The sequence below is a fragment of the Coffea arabica genome, chromosome 1e, assembly GCF_036785885.1.
Source record: "Coffea arabica cultivar ET-39 chromosome 1e, Coffea Arabica ET-39 HiFi, whole genome shotgun sequence".
Classification (NCBI taxonomy): domain Eukaryota; kingdom Viridiplantae; phylum Streptophyta; class Magnoliopsida; order Gentianales; family Rubiaceae; genus Coffea; species Coffea arabica.
This window is the reverse complement of record NC_092311.1, coordinates 45,157,216-45,172,119: the sequence shown is the minus strand read 5'-3', so window position 1 is coordinate 45,172,119 and position 14,904 is coordinate 45,157,216. Positions and strand designations below refer to the sequence as shown.

Below are 14,904 nucleotides of genomic sequence, written 5' to 3'. Positions count from 1 at the left end.
ATACAGGATATAGTACTTTTTCATACTTTTCTACATGACAGGCAAGCTTTTTTCAACGTAATAACTAATCATGGACGCACATTTCAATCCAAGTACACGGGATCAAGTAACCCCAATTCAAAAGTTACAGACTATATAGGTGGAATAAAGACTAAAACTTGACTGTTTGTAATTTATCATGAACAGGATCAGCTTTTCAGTCTTCAGACCAGACTACAGTAAGGATTAATGGAATCCCATGTCATGTATGAATTGAAGGGAAAGCGAAGCGATGTGCCATTAGAAGCGTATCCTAGAGAAATTTCGTGAAATCTTTTCATTCTTCCGATTCTAATGCAAAAAATTATAGCCGACAATCCAGTTAGCGTACGAGCAAAATATTAGAAGCTCCAATATTTGACTTGTGCTAGATCGATATATCTCATCAACCCTCGTTCAATTTGATAAAAGAAGTCTTCACGAGTTCTCTCCAAGAAGTTGAATTTAGCACCATCTCTAGAGCTTTTGGTCGGAGAAAATGCACAGGTCGAACCAACTGGCTGCTGAGTCCATTATGGGAAAAGTATAAACAAGCAATTGCAAGTCTAGAATTAAAATTTCTCAACCTCTTTCCCATTAAGAATTAAAGAGATTCGCGCCAAAATCACAGATGCCAAGAAGAACAAAAGGCATTGGATTTTCTGAGGTTCCGATCTTGGCCGTACGTCCTTTACCATTGTTTCCATGCATGCATGCCTTGTTCTGATTAAGAAATGTATAGTGAAAATCTTTGCGGCGTTGAGCAGGTGTCTAACTCCTATTAGGGTCCATCATGACCAAATAAGAGACACACCACCAGAAACTGTAGCTGCAAAAAAGCATCATAAGCTGGGATCGAGATCATTTTTTCTTCTCCTCATTTTCCAGGTTGACAATTCGTTTCTGCAGCTGCAAATGCCACGGAAAGATTGAATATGCGAAGTAAGTAGTTGGGCAGTTAACTTAACAGGCATAAATCGTAAGTTTTGAAGTGTAGCATTATATACCAAGAAACGAAGTTTAAGTTGACAAAATTGATAATGGTTTTTTACCTTGGCAAAATCTAACAATTTGGTCTTTGTGTACTTGAACTCATTCTTCACATAAAACAAGGCCTCATGGATGCTAAGAAAAGGTAGTATCAATAGAAGTACAATAACTATTGTTATCAATAACATCTATCTGAGCTAAAGCTAACAATTGAGATAGGGTTTCTCTTTAAAACATTTGAATTCAAATGTACTAGCTTGACAAAGACTCAATAATAAGGTAAGAATAGGTTCTGAATATTCACTTAATGGAAACCTTAGCTATTGAAATATATCAACTTTTAACATGGATAAAGGGGGAATTTCTCACTTATCTATGTCCTTGTTCTCACAAGCTTGAACGAGGTTCGAGCATTCAAGCAGCACACGCTCAGCACCAATTCTGTATACTCAAAAGAATAAATGAATAAATAACAGGTTTTGAAACCGTGATCATTGTATATACATATCTGTGTGTGCGCGTGGGCGTTCCTTTGAAGAGACTAGAGAGGAACTTAGTGCATTTGCTCTATCACATAATCTTGTGCAATTAATTGTTTTACTCCATTTGAGTTCCAATTTCAGTCTAAAATGCGTATAGAGACTTAGTTTATAATACTAGGGAGAAACATCTCGAGAGAGTCCATCAACTCTGACCTAAAAGATTAAGCTATTAGGTTTTGAATTCTTACTTATATATTAACCACTTTTTTTTCATCTCTCGAACTAATGTGGGACATAATCTTTTTACTCATGAACCTAACATATAACCAAACCTACACGCGGATAAAACAACAAAATGATATTGATAAATTAATCGTCTCAGCATACAAGTATAAAATTTGAAAACCCTTGTGATAATATAGTTTTAGATTATATTAGAGATTGTTTTTGTCCTTTTTTTTGGGTGTCATTTTAGCATTATACATATATGACTAAAAGTTAAGTTCACCAACAAAACTTTTAGTTACAATTTCTATAATCATTAAATAGGTTTCATCAACAACTGAATATACCACTGAAGAAGATAAGTTACCTTTCGCTTTTCAGTTTTGCAGTGCGAGATAGTTCAGTCACCACAGCTAAATCAGCAGAACCATCCTTACTGGGGGAAAAAAATCAATGAGGCAACATATATAGTTGAATAAAAAACAAATAAATTCAAGTACTTAATGTCAAGGTTTAAGCATTACGTCATTCTGTTAAGTCGAAATAGCAGGGATTCCATTTCAGCACAGTAAATATGGATTATTTGCACAACAGAAGAAGGATCAGTTGCTGATGCATCGCGCATAATCCCACAAAAGTCAAGGTTTATGTAACCCTGAAAATAAAAAATGAAAACAAGGAATTAACTTTGGTTCATCACTGCATGAAGTATGAAAGATTCTTTAAACTTATACCTCATCAATCATTTGAAGGAGTTGGCCATGTCGAAACCCTTCATTTATCCTTTTGAAATTCATGGCTAGCTGGGAAAGCAATTGCAGAGAATGAGAAAAAAGAAATCATAAATATGTGATTTATGGTAGATATTGTTAATCACAGTCATTCAGGATTTAACACAAGCGTGAAGGTGTCTATGATAAGCTTTGACCTTAAAATTCATTGTTTTTGAACAAAAGTTATTCTGTCATTTTTTAGACATTTACATTTTAAAAAATATCTATAAAGACTACATGGATATGATATCTTCACTGTTACCTGTAAATTCTTAGCATTTATGAGATTTATGGGCACATTGAATCTAAACATATATATAGTAATAGAATAGGAAAATACACCAAAATTGTTGATTCAATTAATAGTGTGAAACAAGCAAATCGAAATTCTTTAAATAACTCTATAATTGCTGTGAACCATAAACAGAAACTTTGCATAAGGCATATCTTGTTGAGCACTAAGGACGGTAATGGGGGCGGGGGCTCGCGGGGGGCAATTGGGGCAGGAAAAAACTTAGAAACGGGGCGAGGGGTGGGGGGACCCTGCCATCCGTTTTAAAAAAATAAAGATATATATATGTACATAATTATATATATAATATTTAATTTAATTAGTTATAAATTTATAATAATGATATTATTAGTTATATGTATCATTTAATATATATTAGTATATGTAATATAATTGTTATTATCAATTATACTACTAATTATACATGTCTATTAATAAAAATTATTAATTATTTATACTTAATTTATTAATACATTTATATTAAATTCCTAACTACACTTAATACAATAACATTTTTTTCTAAAAAAAAACACAATAATAATTTAGTGATTGTATTTGTATCAAAAGTAAAAACTTGATTATTTTAGTTATATTTGTTTTATCATATTAGATTGTATTCAAATAATTTTTATTTAATTATTTTTATGAGTTTCAATTTTGAAGTTACAATGAATAATAATTTGATGATGTGTTGATATTTTAATACTTGATTATTTACTAAAATTTAATTATAATGAAATTATATAATAAAATTTTTTTAATCCCACGGGTGCCCCCGCGGGGGAAGCCGGGGGCAGGGGACGGGGCGGGGGCGGGGGAAATTAATGGGCAACGGGGCGGGGGTGCGGGAGGCGTCCCCCGCCCCAACCCGCCTCATTGCCACCCTTATTGCGCACCGTCAATTAAATCTGGTAAAAAAGAACTAGACAGGAAATTGTCATACGTTGTTGAAATGACTTTGTTTGCAAACTCAAAAATGATTTATATCACTAAAAAGCAAGCGAGAAATGGGAATAAATACATCAAGGGAGGAAGATTATGAATTGAACAGCTAACAAAACATACCCAAAACTGTTAAATATATGAATCTTTCTGGCTAGAAAAACAACATCCATAGAATGAATAATACTTTGCCACGTCAAATTGAAAAGCACATATGACCAACCAAAGATCTCATACATATATAAGAAAAATGTTGGGGCAAACACTGTTTCTCAATCCAAAAATAATTTTGAAGGATAAACGATTCTGATTAACAGCAACATGCCTATGAAATACAAGATCAATTCAGCTTTTACTTTCTTCTTTAGCATTGATTAGAAATTGGGAAATTTTGGGAAAAGATTAAAATCAATTGGATTTAAAGGATGTATTAACATGCGTGATTGATTAGAAATTAGAAAATATTGGGAAAAGATTAAAATTTATAGAAATTAGAGGATGCATCCACATGCCTACAGTAATACCCCAAAATAAAAATTGAAACAGAAAGATCAACTAAAGCAAAGAGAGCATTTCTTCCAAAAATCTCTAGGGTAGCCAAACCATAAAAATCATTCTTAACCTAAACAGAAGAAACAAATTTCTTGCTCATCAATGAAAAAGAAAGAATGTATCTAGCATCAAGAGAATCACCATTTCAACAATTTGATTGAGGTTTTAAGTGAGTTTCTCACCTCAATTGAAGTTCTCAGCCCTTGAATTTCACCTACTGATCTGTGTTTGACTGAAGAGAGGGGCAGGGGCAGGCTTAAGTAAGCACCGACTGGAGCAACATACACTAATGAAAAGAAACTGAAGAGAGTTGCGTGTCTATTCTTCTCAATGTGTTTTTTTCTAGCAAAACAAGAAGGTGTCTATTAAGCTTGTTAACGTTAAAAATAGGCACGAATGCAGACAAAATATATATGGATGGTCTACAACTGCATGCATGTAGTAATAACTCTTTACATGGCACTTACCAAAAAACAAACAGAAAGAAGAAAGAAAGAAAAAAAACTAATCATGATGTGGATCCTGAGTTAAGATTGATATACATCAAACTTTGCTGATAAGATCTCCAATTTTCAGGCCTGGCTGATGTGCTTACTATATGGCTTAATGCACTAGAAAATGGATTGCATTTGTTTGATTGGTCCACATGGTACCTGAATACTAAACAAGATGGTAAGTTTAGCAGTTTAATGCATGTATTAGTTAGTGATGAAACTAAATAGATAAGGAGCTTCTATAGTCAACTTTTTGTTGATTACTCAAATTAAGCACAAATTTATCACTAAGAGTTATCAATATAGCTTCTACAATTAATAGTTGTAAGGCTAAGATGAAAATACATAGGAAAAACTGAACATAAACGGCACAATGTCAATGTAACATTGAGAAAATTTAAGAGGATGGTTGAAAGAAAAGAATAAACATAAAATGAAATTTCTTTAGCTCAAATCGTATCATGCTGAAGGACTTAGATGCATCAATCAATATGCCTGTTAATTGAGATATATCAATTAAAGCTCAGATTCACCTTCATTGAACAATATGAAAGTTTGTTTTCACTTGAAAAATTAAACTCTCAACAATCAAAATTTAGTTTTCAGATTTCAAAATTTGCTTTGTCATTTTACCAAATAAGCTCTTGGTGGAAATATATGGATCAGAGCTTCAAAGGCAAAATTCAACATCCTTCAAAAGCTATATTTTCATCGATCTTTACGCCAAGTATATAAGGTCAGATTTGACATATTTTACTTTGAGTTATTCTAACTAAAAGAATTTCACCTTTTTTTTAAAGCGTAATGTGTCCATTATGTGAAATGGGACGGGGTAGGGACAGTTATCAAATTAACTGTTCGTAAATAGTGTAACATTTTTTACTCTATGCAACACACTTTAACCGTAGACAAACTATGTCATAAGAATAAGAGTAACTTCTCGCAATATGTTTATATTTGATAATGAGGTATAATCGGAAAAAAAAACATAGAAATAGCAACATGGTCGAAGAAATATCAAGTGATTGATCATGGCGCAGTAGTTTGTCAGTTGAACTGGATTTATCGTATACCCCTAAAAAATTCTCAAGCTTCTATTGAAGCCTGCAAAAGGCACTCTTCATACTCATTAATGCTGTAGCACTCCTGAAATTTCCATGAAACAAGTTAAGGAAGACGCTCAAACATTCAGCCAACTAAACTCATAAGTGTTTCACATATAAGTGACAAGAAATAGTTACATAACATGGAACATTAGTGACAAGAAATGAAAATGGTAATAAGTTGTAAAAAGTCACTTACTATACATGATCAAAATAAGAAAAAAGGAGTATAGATAGAAAATAAATGTCTTTGTACCAAAAGACATGGATTTCCCATATGGTATGCTTGAAACTTTTGCCAAAGATATTTTGGTATATGGAATCGAAGAAACTTTCAAACTGGCAAGCATGGTAGTGATAACATGAATGAAGCAGAATCTGTCACAAAATCAGTTCAAACCTATACGTATAAAAAAAGGTTGTCTAATAGTTAGTAGGGAAAATTTTTTTAAAAAAATGGAAGTAAAAAGATTCAAAATTCATAAGTAATGTGAAAATTTTGGTTAATTTGTGAATGGGGTACCATTTACTTTACTGATAATAACTAGTAAATTTACTACTAAATGACTAGACCATTAAATGAACAAACTACCGATCATACAATGTGCACTTATCAGATAACGAATAGAATAAAAAATGTACACTTGGCTGAACATATACAAATATTCAAATATGTACATCTAAATCGATATAGGTGCAAATGTGTATATTCAAATGATGAGTGCCAGTATGTTTACATAAGAGTAATTTCGTGTTTTCTTCTGTAATATTAATTTTCTAATAATTTGTGAATAGTATATTCCAAGCTTCATTTATAAATTTTCTAAAACTTTTTTCTTTTCAGAAATTTGGAATCTTCCTACTTCCATTTTTCGAATTTTCTTTAGTTAATGTTGTTATTGGCACTCTCACTGTATACTTTAGTGAATCTAATTTCACTATCCAATCTTTATACTTTACCCAATGTCTCATTAATAAGAACTAGGGTGAGATTTAGGGGTAAGAATGTTTAGGTGAGATTTGGTGGTATCAAAACCCAATTTAGCTAAGTTAAGTGGCGCTCAAATTCATCACAATGCCCTTTTGAAAGGCTTTATCTTTATCATCGTTTTTATGTATGCATTTGTTTTCTTAATCCACTTAAATTTTTTTGGAGTGTCCATCCAAAAAAATAATAATAATAGTTTGTTGGAGCCTACAATTAGATAAAAAGTATCCCATAGAGACTCATTTTAAGTGGATTTTTCTAATAAAATCTATTATGCTAAGAAAATAATGATTTTATTGTTTCGTTAATTATATATTTATTTGGGTTTAGTTTTGGATAAATTTGCAAAAAAAGTGCACGATGAATGTCTAGTATTTTGACATTTTTACTGGCTATTGATGATACTTGAGCTCTTAAAGATTAGTTTTTGACACCTTCCCAGAAAAGATTTTTACTCTCTCTATAATATTCATGTACCTAAATACATAAATAGGAATTCATGCTTGTGAAGCAAACTCGAATGGAAATGTTTCAGCGTTCTTTTGGGGGGGAAGGATGGGGGAGGAGAAGAAACTGTGTTGACGGATTTATGGATTTATCTTTTCAGTTTGTAATTATTGATTGTTACCTTTTCAAATATGTGAACTGAAGAACGGAAAAATGGAGTTCAATTGTTTATTCAACTGAGTAAAGAATGAGAGTCGATTCTTCTATATCATCTACCATATTCTTCTAAATACAGGCAAAAAAACAAAAAAAAAATGTCGAGATAGAGCAAGGAAAATGTTGGATGTCCAAATGTGTGTGTGTGGGTGCTTATTTTTCTGTGTATCTCTTCTTGTATCATTTGAATTTAATGCGCTTATTTGTATGTATCTAAAATGCCATTCCCAGAAATCAGGAGATTGAAGTCACAGAGGAACAAGTTGAAACTTGCAGGGATAGAGAATTTTAGCTCAATTTTATTGACAACTTCTTTTTTTTCTTTTTTAGTATAAATTTTGAATAAATTGGACCTTGTTTGGTCTTGTATGGTGTTTGTGGCAAGAGGGCTAGGGGAATTAGTGATCATCCAAACTAAGAAATATACAAAATGGTGCGTTTGACATTTGTCAACTTACTGTTTCAAGAAAAAATGTAAACATTTGTCTGAAAATAGGCCATGGATCAATTTGAAATCTATGCAACTTGTGAGTTTAGGCATGTCAATATATACGTCAAATTTTACCCAAATCTAACCCAAACCTAGTATACTTGAATAAGGTTTAGATTTGAATTTTCAAACCTAAGCTCTACTCAGACTCAAACCCCGTAAGAAAATTATGGGTTTGGGTAGGGTTTAATTTTCTATAATTCATACCAAGATCCAATTCCATATTAGTCTCTATTCAGACTCATGTGTATATGTATGTATGGATGTGTGTGTGTGTATATATACACACACACACATATAGATATATATATATATATATATATGTATGCATTTATGTATATTAGTAAATTTATAAAATAGGTTAATATTCTATGACTGTTGGATCGAATGCAGCAACACTTTATGATTGTTTTCTTTTTTCTAACTAATTTTAATTGTCATTATAATTGGTATAAATTTTTTTAAGAAAAGGAGAAAAAGTAAAGGCAATAAATGAAAGATTGGACGTGGATACAGTTAAAGTTTTAAAAATAAATAGAAGTGGTCGATCATAATTCTTTTTTAAGTTCATAATATTGCATTCAACTTTTTAAATATTAAATTTATTATTTGAAAATAAAACTTGAATGGTATTCATGTTATTTTTTCAACTCTATATTTTTTAAAATATTTTTACTTTAATACGTTTAGAAAAATACAATGGATATCCATTGGATACTTAGATCTACGAGGGTCTAAGACTAGAATTATTTTTTCAGACCCATAAAGGTTCGAATCTGGATCTGGATCTAACTAAATTTAATAGGTTTAAATTTGTATCAAAATGATCCAATTCAAACCCTATCCATTGACCTACTTGATTCTCCAGTGTGTTTTGGTTCTGTTTAACAATCCCACAGTACAAAGAAATAAGATCCAATTTGGGAGGCCTCATGGCCCAAATACAGATTTCTCAAATTTGGTGACCCAACCGGTCCCCCTTTAGATTTAATTCATTATAAGCCCTAATTTCGCAATCCTTTGTCATCTCACAAGTCTACCAAAATTCAAAAGTTTAATATTACAATAATTTTTTTAATAAAACACAAAGTTACTCTTTTTAATTCAAATCAAATACCACCAAAAATTGATTTGAAATAGGTTGTCTTGCCATTTTTATTCATTTTTAATGTACTATTGAAATTTTGACTATGGTAAATTGCCAATGTCATTTGCCTCTTCCCATACTTATGGCAACTTTTGTTCTTCTTTCTTTTTCTTCCATACATGTGCTTTCCCACGAAAAGAAAATACTGTTAAGCTAGTCCTGGTACATCCTCTTAGGAACATTATGCCGTTTTAGAAATTATGCTAATCTAAAACATTGTGCTAATATGGCAGCATTTCATTTATTTGTGAAGAATAAAATTTGCCAATCATGGTTTGTGAAAAGAAAGCTCAAGCTATCAACTGTGTAAAATGCTTGGATCAAATCAAAGCATCAATCTTGTGGAAGTGTTTAGCCTTTTTTTTTTTTTTCTCCCTACTACTAAATCAATCAATGATTGTGAAAAAAGTATGTTATCTTTGCACCAGTAGGACCCTAATACTTGATACCAAAAGTGACAATTAACCATTGTTAAAATAATAATAATAACAATTAACCTTTGTACCATACCTCTATAAATAGTTAAAACCAATTTCTATTCTTGTCGTAAATCTAACTATTCCACTCAATCTCAACAGGTCCTACCTAGGAAGGCTAGTTAATCACACGTGGCTCATTAATTTAATCACGTCTGAAGCATACAGAGAGAATTAATTAGGGATGCAAATACATTTATGCCTTCCAAGGTTTGATTTCCTTTCCTCTTCACAGCCAAAAAAAAAAAAATCAGCCTTGTCACTTTTAAATTTACCTAAATATAAATCCCTTTTCTCAAAATTTTAATTTTCTTCTATGTTTAGCTTTTTCTGCAATTGCCAAATGAAACAAAAAAAATTTTTTTGGGGCTCAATTTGAGATCTGGGAAGTAGTAGTCCTCTGTTCGCATACCAAATTGAATTTTTATTTTTTATTTTTGGAAAAATGGTTTTTGTCTTTTCTTAATTCTGATTTAGATTAAGAGCAATGATTCTCATTAACGCGCGTAATGCACCTTTTTTAAGTGGATTATTTTATCATTAATTGCACTTGTTAGTTCAGCCTATTCATGATTAACACTTAAATATCTTCAGTTGACTTGTCGACTGCATCACCGCCAAGCACCATTCTCAAAGCTCACAGGTTGAAAGTTGACACATGAATGCTTCTATTAAAGAATACCCATAAACCAACCGACATCGTCTGTACGCCGACCCTCGTGAATTTCAGGCCGCCCCCATTTTTGGTGGTTGGGAATTGTTGATCCAAAGTGGACCATTTGAATTTTGGGATAATTTGATAAACTTCCCTTATGTTTCTGACAATTGCAGCTACCCCTTGAGATTTGAAAAACTATACTTACCTTCCTTAATGTTATGAAAAGACTATAATAGCCTTGACAACTCTGCGAATTCTAAGTAAAAAGTGGGTGTAAAGAAAAAAAAAATCATATTTTGCAAATATTTCCTTATCCAAAAACTCTCACCTCATCTCACTTAATATATTATATTCAATTTCTAGGTCATTTAAATGGACTCCTTGCTTAGTTTTATAAATAACCAACTAGTAGCTAGGATGAACTTTTTTGGAGCAAATTCACAACTTACTTGGCAAAAAGAAAAAAAAGAAGTCAAACATTAAAAATGGTGTCTTGAAACATCGCCTAAATTTTGCTTTAAAGAATTACTTTAAATTTTTTTACGTAGCGAGTAATGCTGATATTTGATTTCTTTTGTCATTTAATTTATGGTGTAAATCAAATAGGGGTAATATAGGATATGCTTACATCACCATTTGCTATCAAAACATACTTTCTAAAGGAGGTTTCTGTAATTTTTTAAATCTCAAGGGATGTAGTTACAATTATCAAAAACCTCACCGGAGGTTTCAGAAATTATCCCTTGAATTTTATTACATCTTCACTAAAAATTTTGAGTATATATATATATATATATATATATATATATATATATATAGTAAACCAAGAAGCTACACAAAGTGATCTCACTTTATTTGAAAAAAGTGAAATCTTAGATAGTGCAAATAGTTTCAAACCATTGTTACTTATAATTGGGTCTGTACGCATACCATACAATGACCACAAATACCTTAAATTAACTTTCATTGACGAACAAAGAGAAGGTCACTTTTTTTCTTTTAATGGATTCAAAATAGCAATTACTTCTAGAAATTAAATAATGGAGGCGGCAGTCCATTGTACAATGTCACCCATTGGAATTCAAACCATTAAGTCAAGTCTATAAAGTTTAAATAATCCAAATAAACAAAGGTTGCCTTGCAGCAAAATCTTCAAGAATCTCAAGATAAGTACATGGCATCTTCATCCCACATGAATTATGATCCCAAATTTTATCATATTCTTCCAACTCTGACAGGTGGATAGACAATTTGTGGGCATTCTTCCAACCAAATTTTATTATATTCAGTTAAACAGATAATGGGCATTTGTCCTCATACCATAATTCGTTTGATGTATACATGATGACAATTTCCATAAAAACAAATGACAAAGCCAAAAGGCCAAAAACAAAAAAAAAAAAAAACAAATGATAGGCTTCGATAAATTTGTACCACACAACCCAGGCAGGTGCCACATAAATTGTTCAGACGTGTACAAGAATTATGAGGTCACCCAATACGAAACCCGCAATATTGTAACATTCTTTTATAGGTAATGATCAAGTCATGCCCAGATCCACAATGGCACAGACTATATACTAGTATATTCTTTTTGTACCCATTGCAGAATACGTAAAATATTAGTCCATGTCAACATGTCTATTGGTTACAAATCTGCTCCTGCTAAATCTACAACTCGTGTTCTGGTCTTTGTGGTGTGAAATTCAGAGGTTTCTTCAAGGCCAGAATGAGCATTAATTTGGCCTTCAATCTCCATTTCAAGGAAAATCTCATGCCCCCCAAAAAAAAAAAAAGATCTTGATTTTGCTTTGGGGGTGATATGATACTTGTGTTGCAAGATGTTCAGCCGATTAATGGTTGGCACGTTAATTTGAACATCGATCATTTTCTTGACGAGGCTAAAATGGACCAGATGAACAGGATGGTCTGCCTAGCTGGATTTCGTTCTTCTTTCTTGAATCTGTACTTGAAGTCCACCTCTAACACTGGCTGTTAATCCTGGCATGAATCTAGGTGTATCACTTGTTGGGGCGTTAACTTGGATTTCAAATTGCCTGATTAATGAGAGAGCAATACTTTTCATCTCCACCAGGGCCATGTCCTTGCCCAAACAAACCCTAAGGCCACCTTGGAAAACTGGATACTTGAATGGACTTTCTGGCTTGAATCTCCCATCTTGCAACCATCTTTCTGGCTTGAATTCAAGGCAATCAGGACCCCAAATGCTTTGCATTCTACCCATTGCATAAGGGTGATAAGTCACCTTTGTGCCTTTCTTGACAAAAGTACCATCAGGAAGAACATCATCTTCTTGACAATACTTCGAATCAAACTGAACTGGTGGATATAGCCTCATGCTCTCGTAAATTGCTGCTTGCAAATAATGCATCTTCTGCATTTGCTCGAAGCTCGCGAGGTTGTCTGCTGAAATATTTTCACCCATGATATGATTTGATTCGTCAAGAATTGCTTGTTTAACCTCTGGATGCTTTGCCAGTAACCAAAAGAAACAGGTCAAGGCAGAAGCAACCGTGTCTCGCCCCGCCAAAAGGAAGCTAACTATGATGTCTCTTAGATACTTGTCATCTTCAATGCTGCCCATGAATCGCGATAAGAGGTCTTGCTGGGAAGAAAAACCCATGTTTCTCTTCTGTTTGATGACTCCCTCCGCGAGGGAATTCACCAATTTAAGGGCTTCTTTGAGCTTCTTCTCGCTTCCTATATTGAGAAACCTCTTCAGCTTCCAAATCAAGGGGGAAGCTGAGATTGCTCTCGCAGCTGATAATTGTGTAGCAAGATCAAATGCATTTGCCAATTCCGAAACCGGGAGGGATGACTCAAGACAAGAAGGATCCATCCCGAATGAAAATTTGCAGATTGTGTCGAAGGAGAATCGCCTAAGCACATCTTGCAAATCCAAAACTTTGCCTTCTTTACCTGCAACTGATGACAAGAGAGGTACAAGCCTTGTCCGGATTTCATTTGCAACAATCTGGAACGCGTATGACCTTGTTGAGACACTTCCCAGCTCCAAACTGGCCATTTTGCGTTGAAACTTCCACGATTCGCCGTCAACATTGAATATTCCACGGCCCAAAAGATCACCCAAAAGAGCAGAGAAAGGCTTCCCTTTTGGGAAATTCTCAAACCGTGTCTTGATAATATACTCAACATTCTTGGGATTGGCAGTGATGATGTTGCTAAGAACATGAACATGAATTGTCCCAGTCGGGCTTTTCTGTAGAAGATGAGAATACCAATCGCAAAGATTGTTAAACTCATGCGACCAGCTCGAAGTCAAATAACTTCTACACGAATCACAGCTACACCATGGCTTCAATCTCAAGATATAGACCAAAACTGATAAAAATGAAAACAAGATTGTGAAACCGAAGAACAAGAATCCAAACCCTTTTTGCAGAACTTGCAACCAAAAGGTATATTCAACAGAAGCCATATATGACCAAAATAATATTAGAAAGACGAGAAGATATATGATGGAGAGCAAAATGAATAAGCAAGAAGAAGGTAGATGATTGATGCTGGAAATATATGGGATGGTTTCAACTTTCAGTTTCCAATTCACATATATATATTTGTATATATATAGGGCAGGTTGGATGGGCTTACGAGTGGAGTCAAAGAGACAACTAGGGACAGTTAGTTGATTTCAGACATTTTCCAGTTTAAAAGTTTACTGCGAACTGCAACTGGCACCTTGTCAAGTGTCAACTAGTTCACCTCAAAAAGTAAAGAACACGAGCTCGACGGATCAACTGGCATAAAAAACGCGTGCCGAATTTAAAAAGCGGGTCCCGGGTCACAATAGCGTTTTTTAACGGGGGGTGGCGATTTGTCGACTTCGGCAGTCAATTCAATCACGTGCTCTATGTCACGTATCTGTATAATAATACTAGTAATTAGTAATCTGGTCTTTTTCAACCTATTCGCTGACATATTGTTTTGTTTCGTCACTCCAGTGGATTTCTGATTCTCTTTACATTTACAAATAACTGAAAAATGATAAAGAATTATTTTTTATTTGGTACTTTCTTGTTGTTTTGCATCCTCCATTTTGTTTCTACTTTGCAAGTCGGCAAAGATTGTAAAACATTTTATATATGTTTAGATGATAATCTGTTGGTTGTGCAGATAAAGTATCTTATTAGTTTAATTTCTAGTAAAAAAATTGACAAAGCATCCTATTCTATGTGCTTAAATGTATTTTGGAATTATATATATATATATATATATATATATGGTAGTTTAAAGACAAAGTTGCTGCACCAATAATGTTAGGATCTTTGGCAAATGGGAGCAATAACGTATCCATAAATTGATAAAGAGAAGTTCACATTAACATTATATGTTTATATTGAGTTTTTGGCTTTAAATTTTTTAAAGTTATTTTTTTTAGTAGAGTCCTGTTTAATTTTATATTTTAATATCTTTGAAACAATTGTACCTTGGAAGAACCATGCACGAATGAACTTGTTAATTATCACATTAGCAGTCGATTTTAGCTGCAGAAGTTAAGATTCGAACTTAATTACGCTACCAGTCCAATATTAAATAAGTTTATTAGTAAAATGTTTGCTAATTTAATCA

General features: G+C 33.0%; 2 protein-coding genes across 2 annotated transcripts; both read right to left on the bottom strand.

The window, feature by feature from the left end:
- Positions 1–676: 676 nt before the first annotated feature.
- LOC113690151 (histidine-containing phosphotransfer protein 2-like) lies at positions 677–4,596 on the bottom strand. The gene is made up of 7 exons (XM_072072562.1): positions 4,457–4,596; positions 2,450–2,518; positions 2,240–2,370; positions 2,083–2,151; positions 1,378–1,449; positions 1,071–1,143; positions 677–927 (listed from the first exon to the last, which is right to left on the bottom strand). The coding sequence occupies exons 2-7, from the start codon at positions 2,510–2,512 to the stop codon at positions 880–882; spliced, it is 456 nt and encodes a 151-aa protein (XP_071928663.1). The 5' UTR covers positions 2,513–2,518; positions 4,457–4,596; the 3' UTR covers positions 677–879.
- A 7,094-nt stretch (positions 4,597–11,690) lies between these two features.
- On the bottom strand, positions 11,691–13,974 carry LOC113689480 (cytochrome P450 94C1). Its single transcript, XM_027207253.2, has one exon. The coding sequence runs from the start codon at positions 13,751–13,753 to the stop codon at positions 12,227–12,229; it is 1,527 nt and encodes a 508-aa protein (XP_027063054.1). The 5' UTR covers positions 13,754–13,974; the 3' UTR covers positions 11,691–12,226.
- Between the last annotated feature and the right edge of the window lie 930 nt (positions 13,975–14,904).

Excerpts from the sequence above, each read along its gene's own strand:
- LOC113690151 (XM_072072562.1), bottom strand. The coding sequence starts at position 2,512 with ATGAATTTCAAAAGGATAAATGAAGGGTTTCGACATGGCCAACTCCTT. Across the intron at positions 2,371-2,449 it reads TCCTTCAAATGATTGATGAG|GGTTACATAAACCTTGACTT; the intron begins GTATAAGTTTAA and ends TTTTATTTTCAG. Across the intron at positions 2,152-2,239 it reads TTTCGACTTAACAGAATGAC|TAAGGATGGTTCTGCTGATT; the intron begins GTAATGCTTAAA and ends TTTTTCCCCCAG.
- LOC113689480 (XM_027207253.2), bottom strand. The coding sequence starts at position 13,753 with ATGGCTTCTGTTGAATATACCTTTTGGTTGCAAGTTCTGCAAAAAGGG.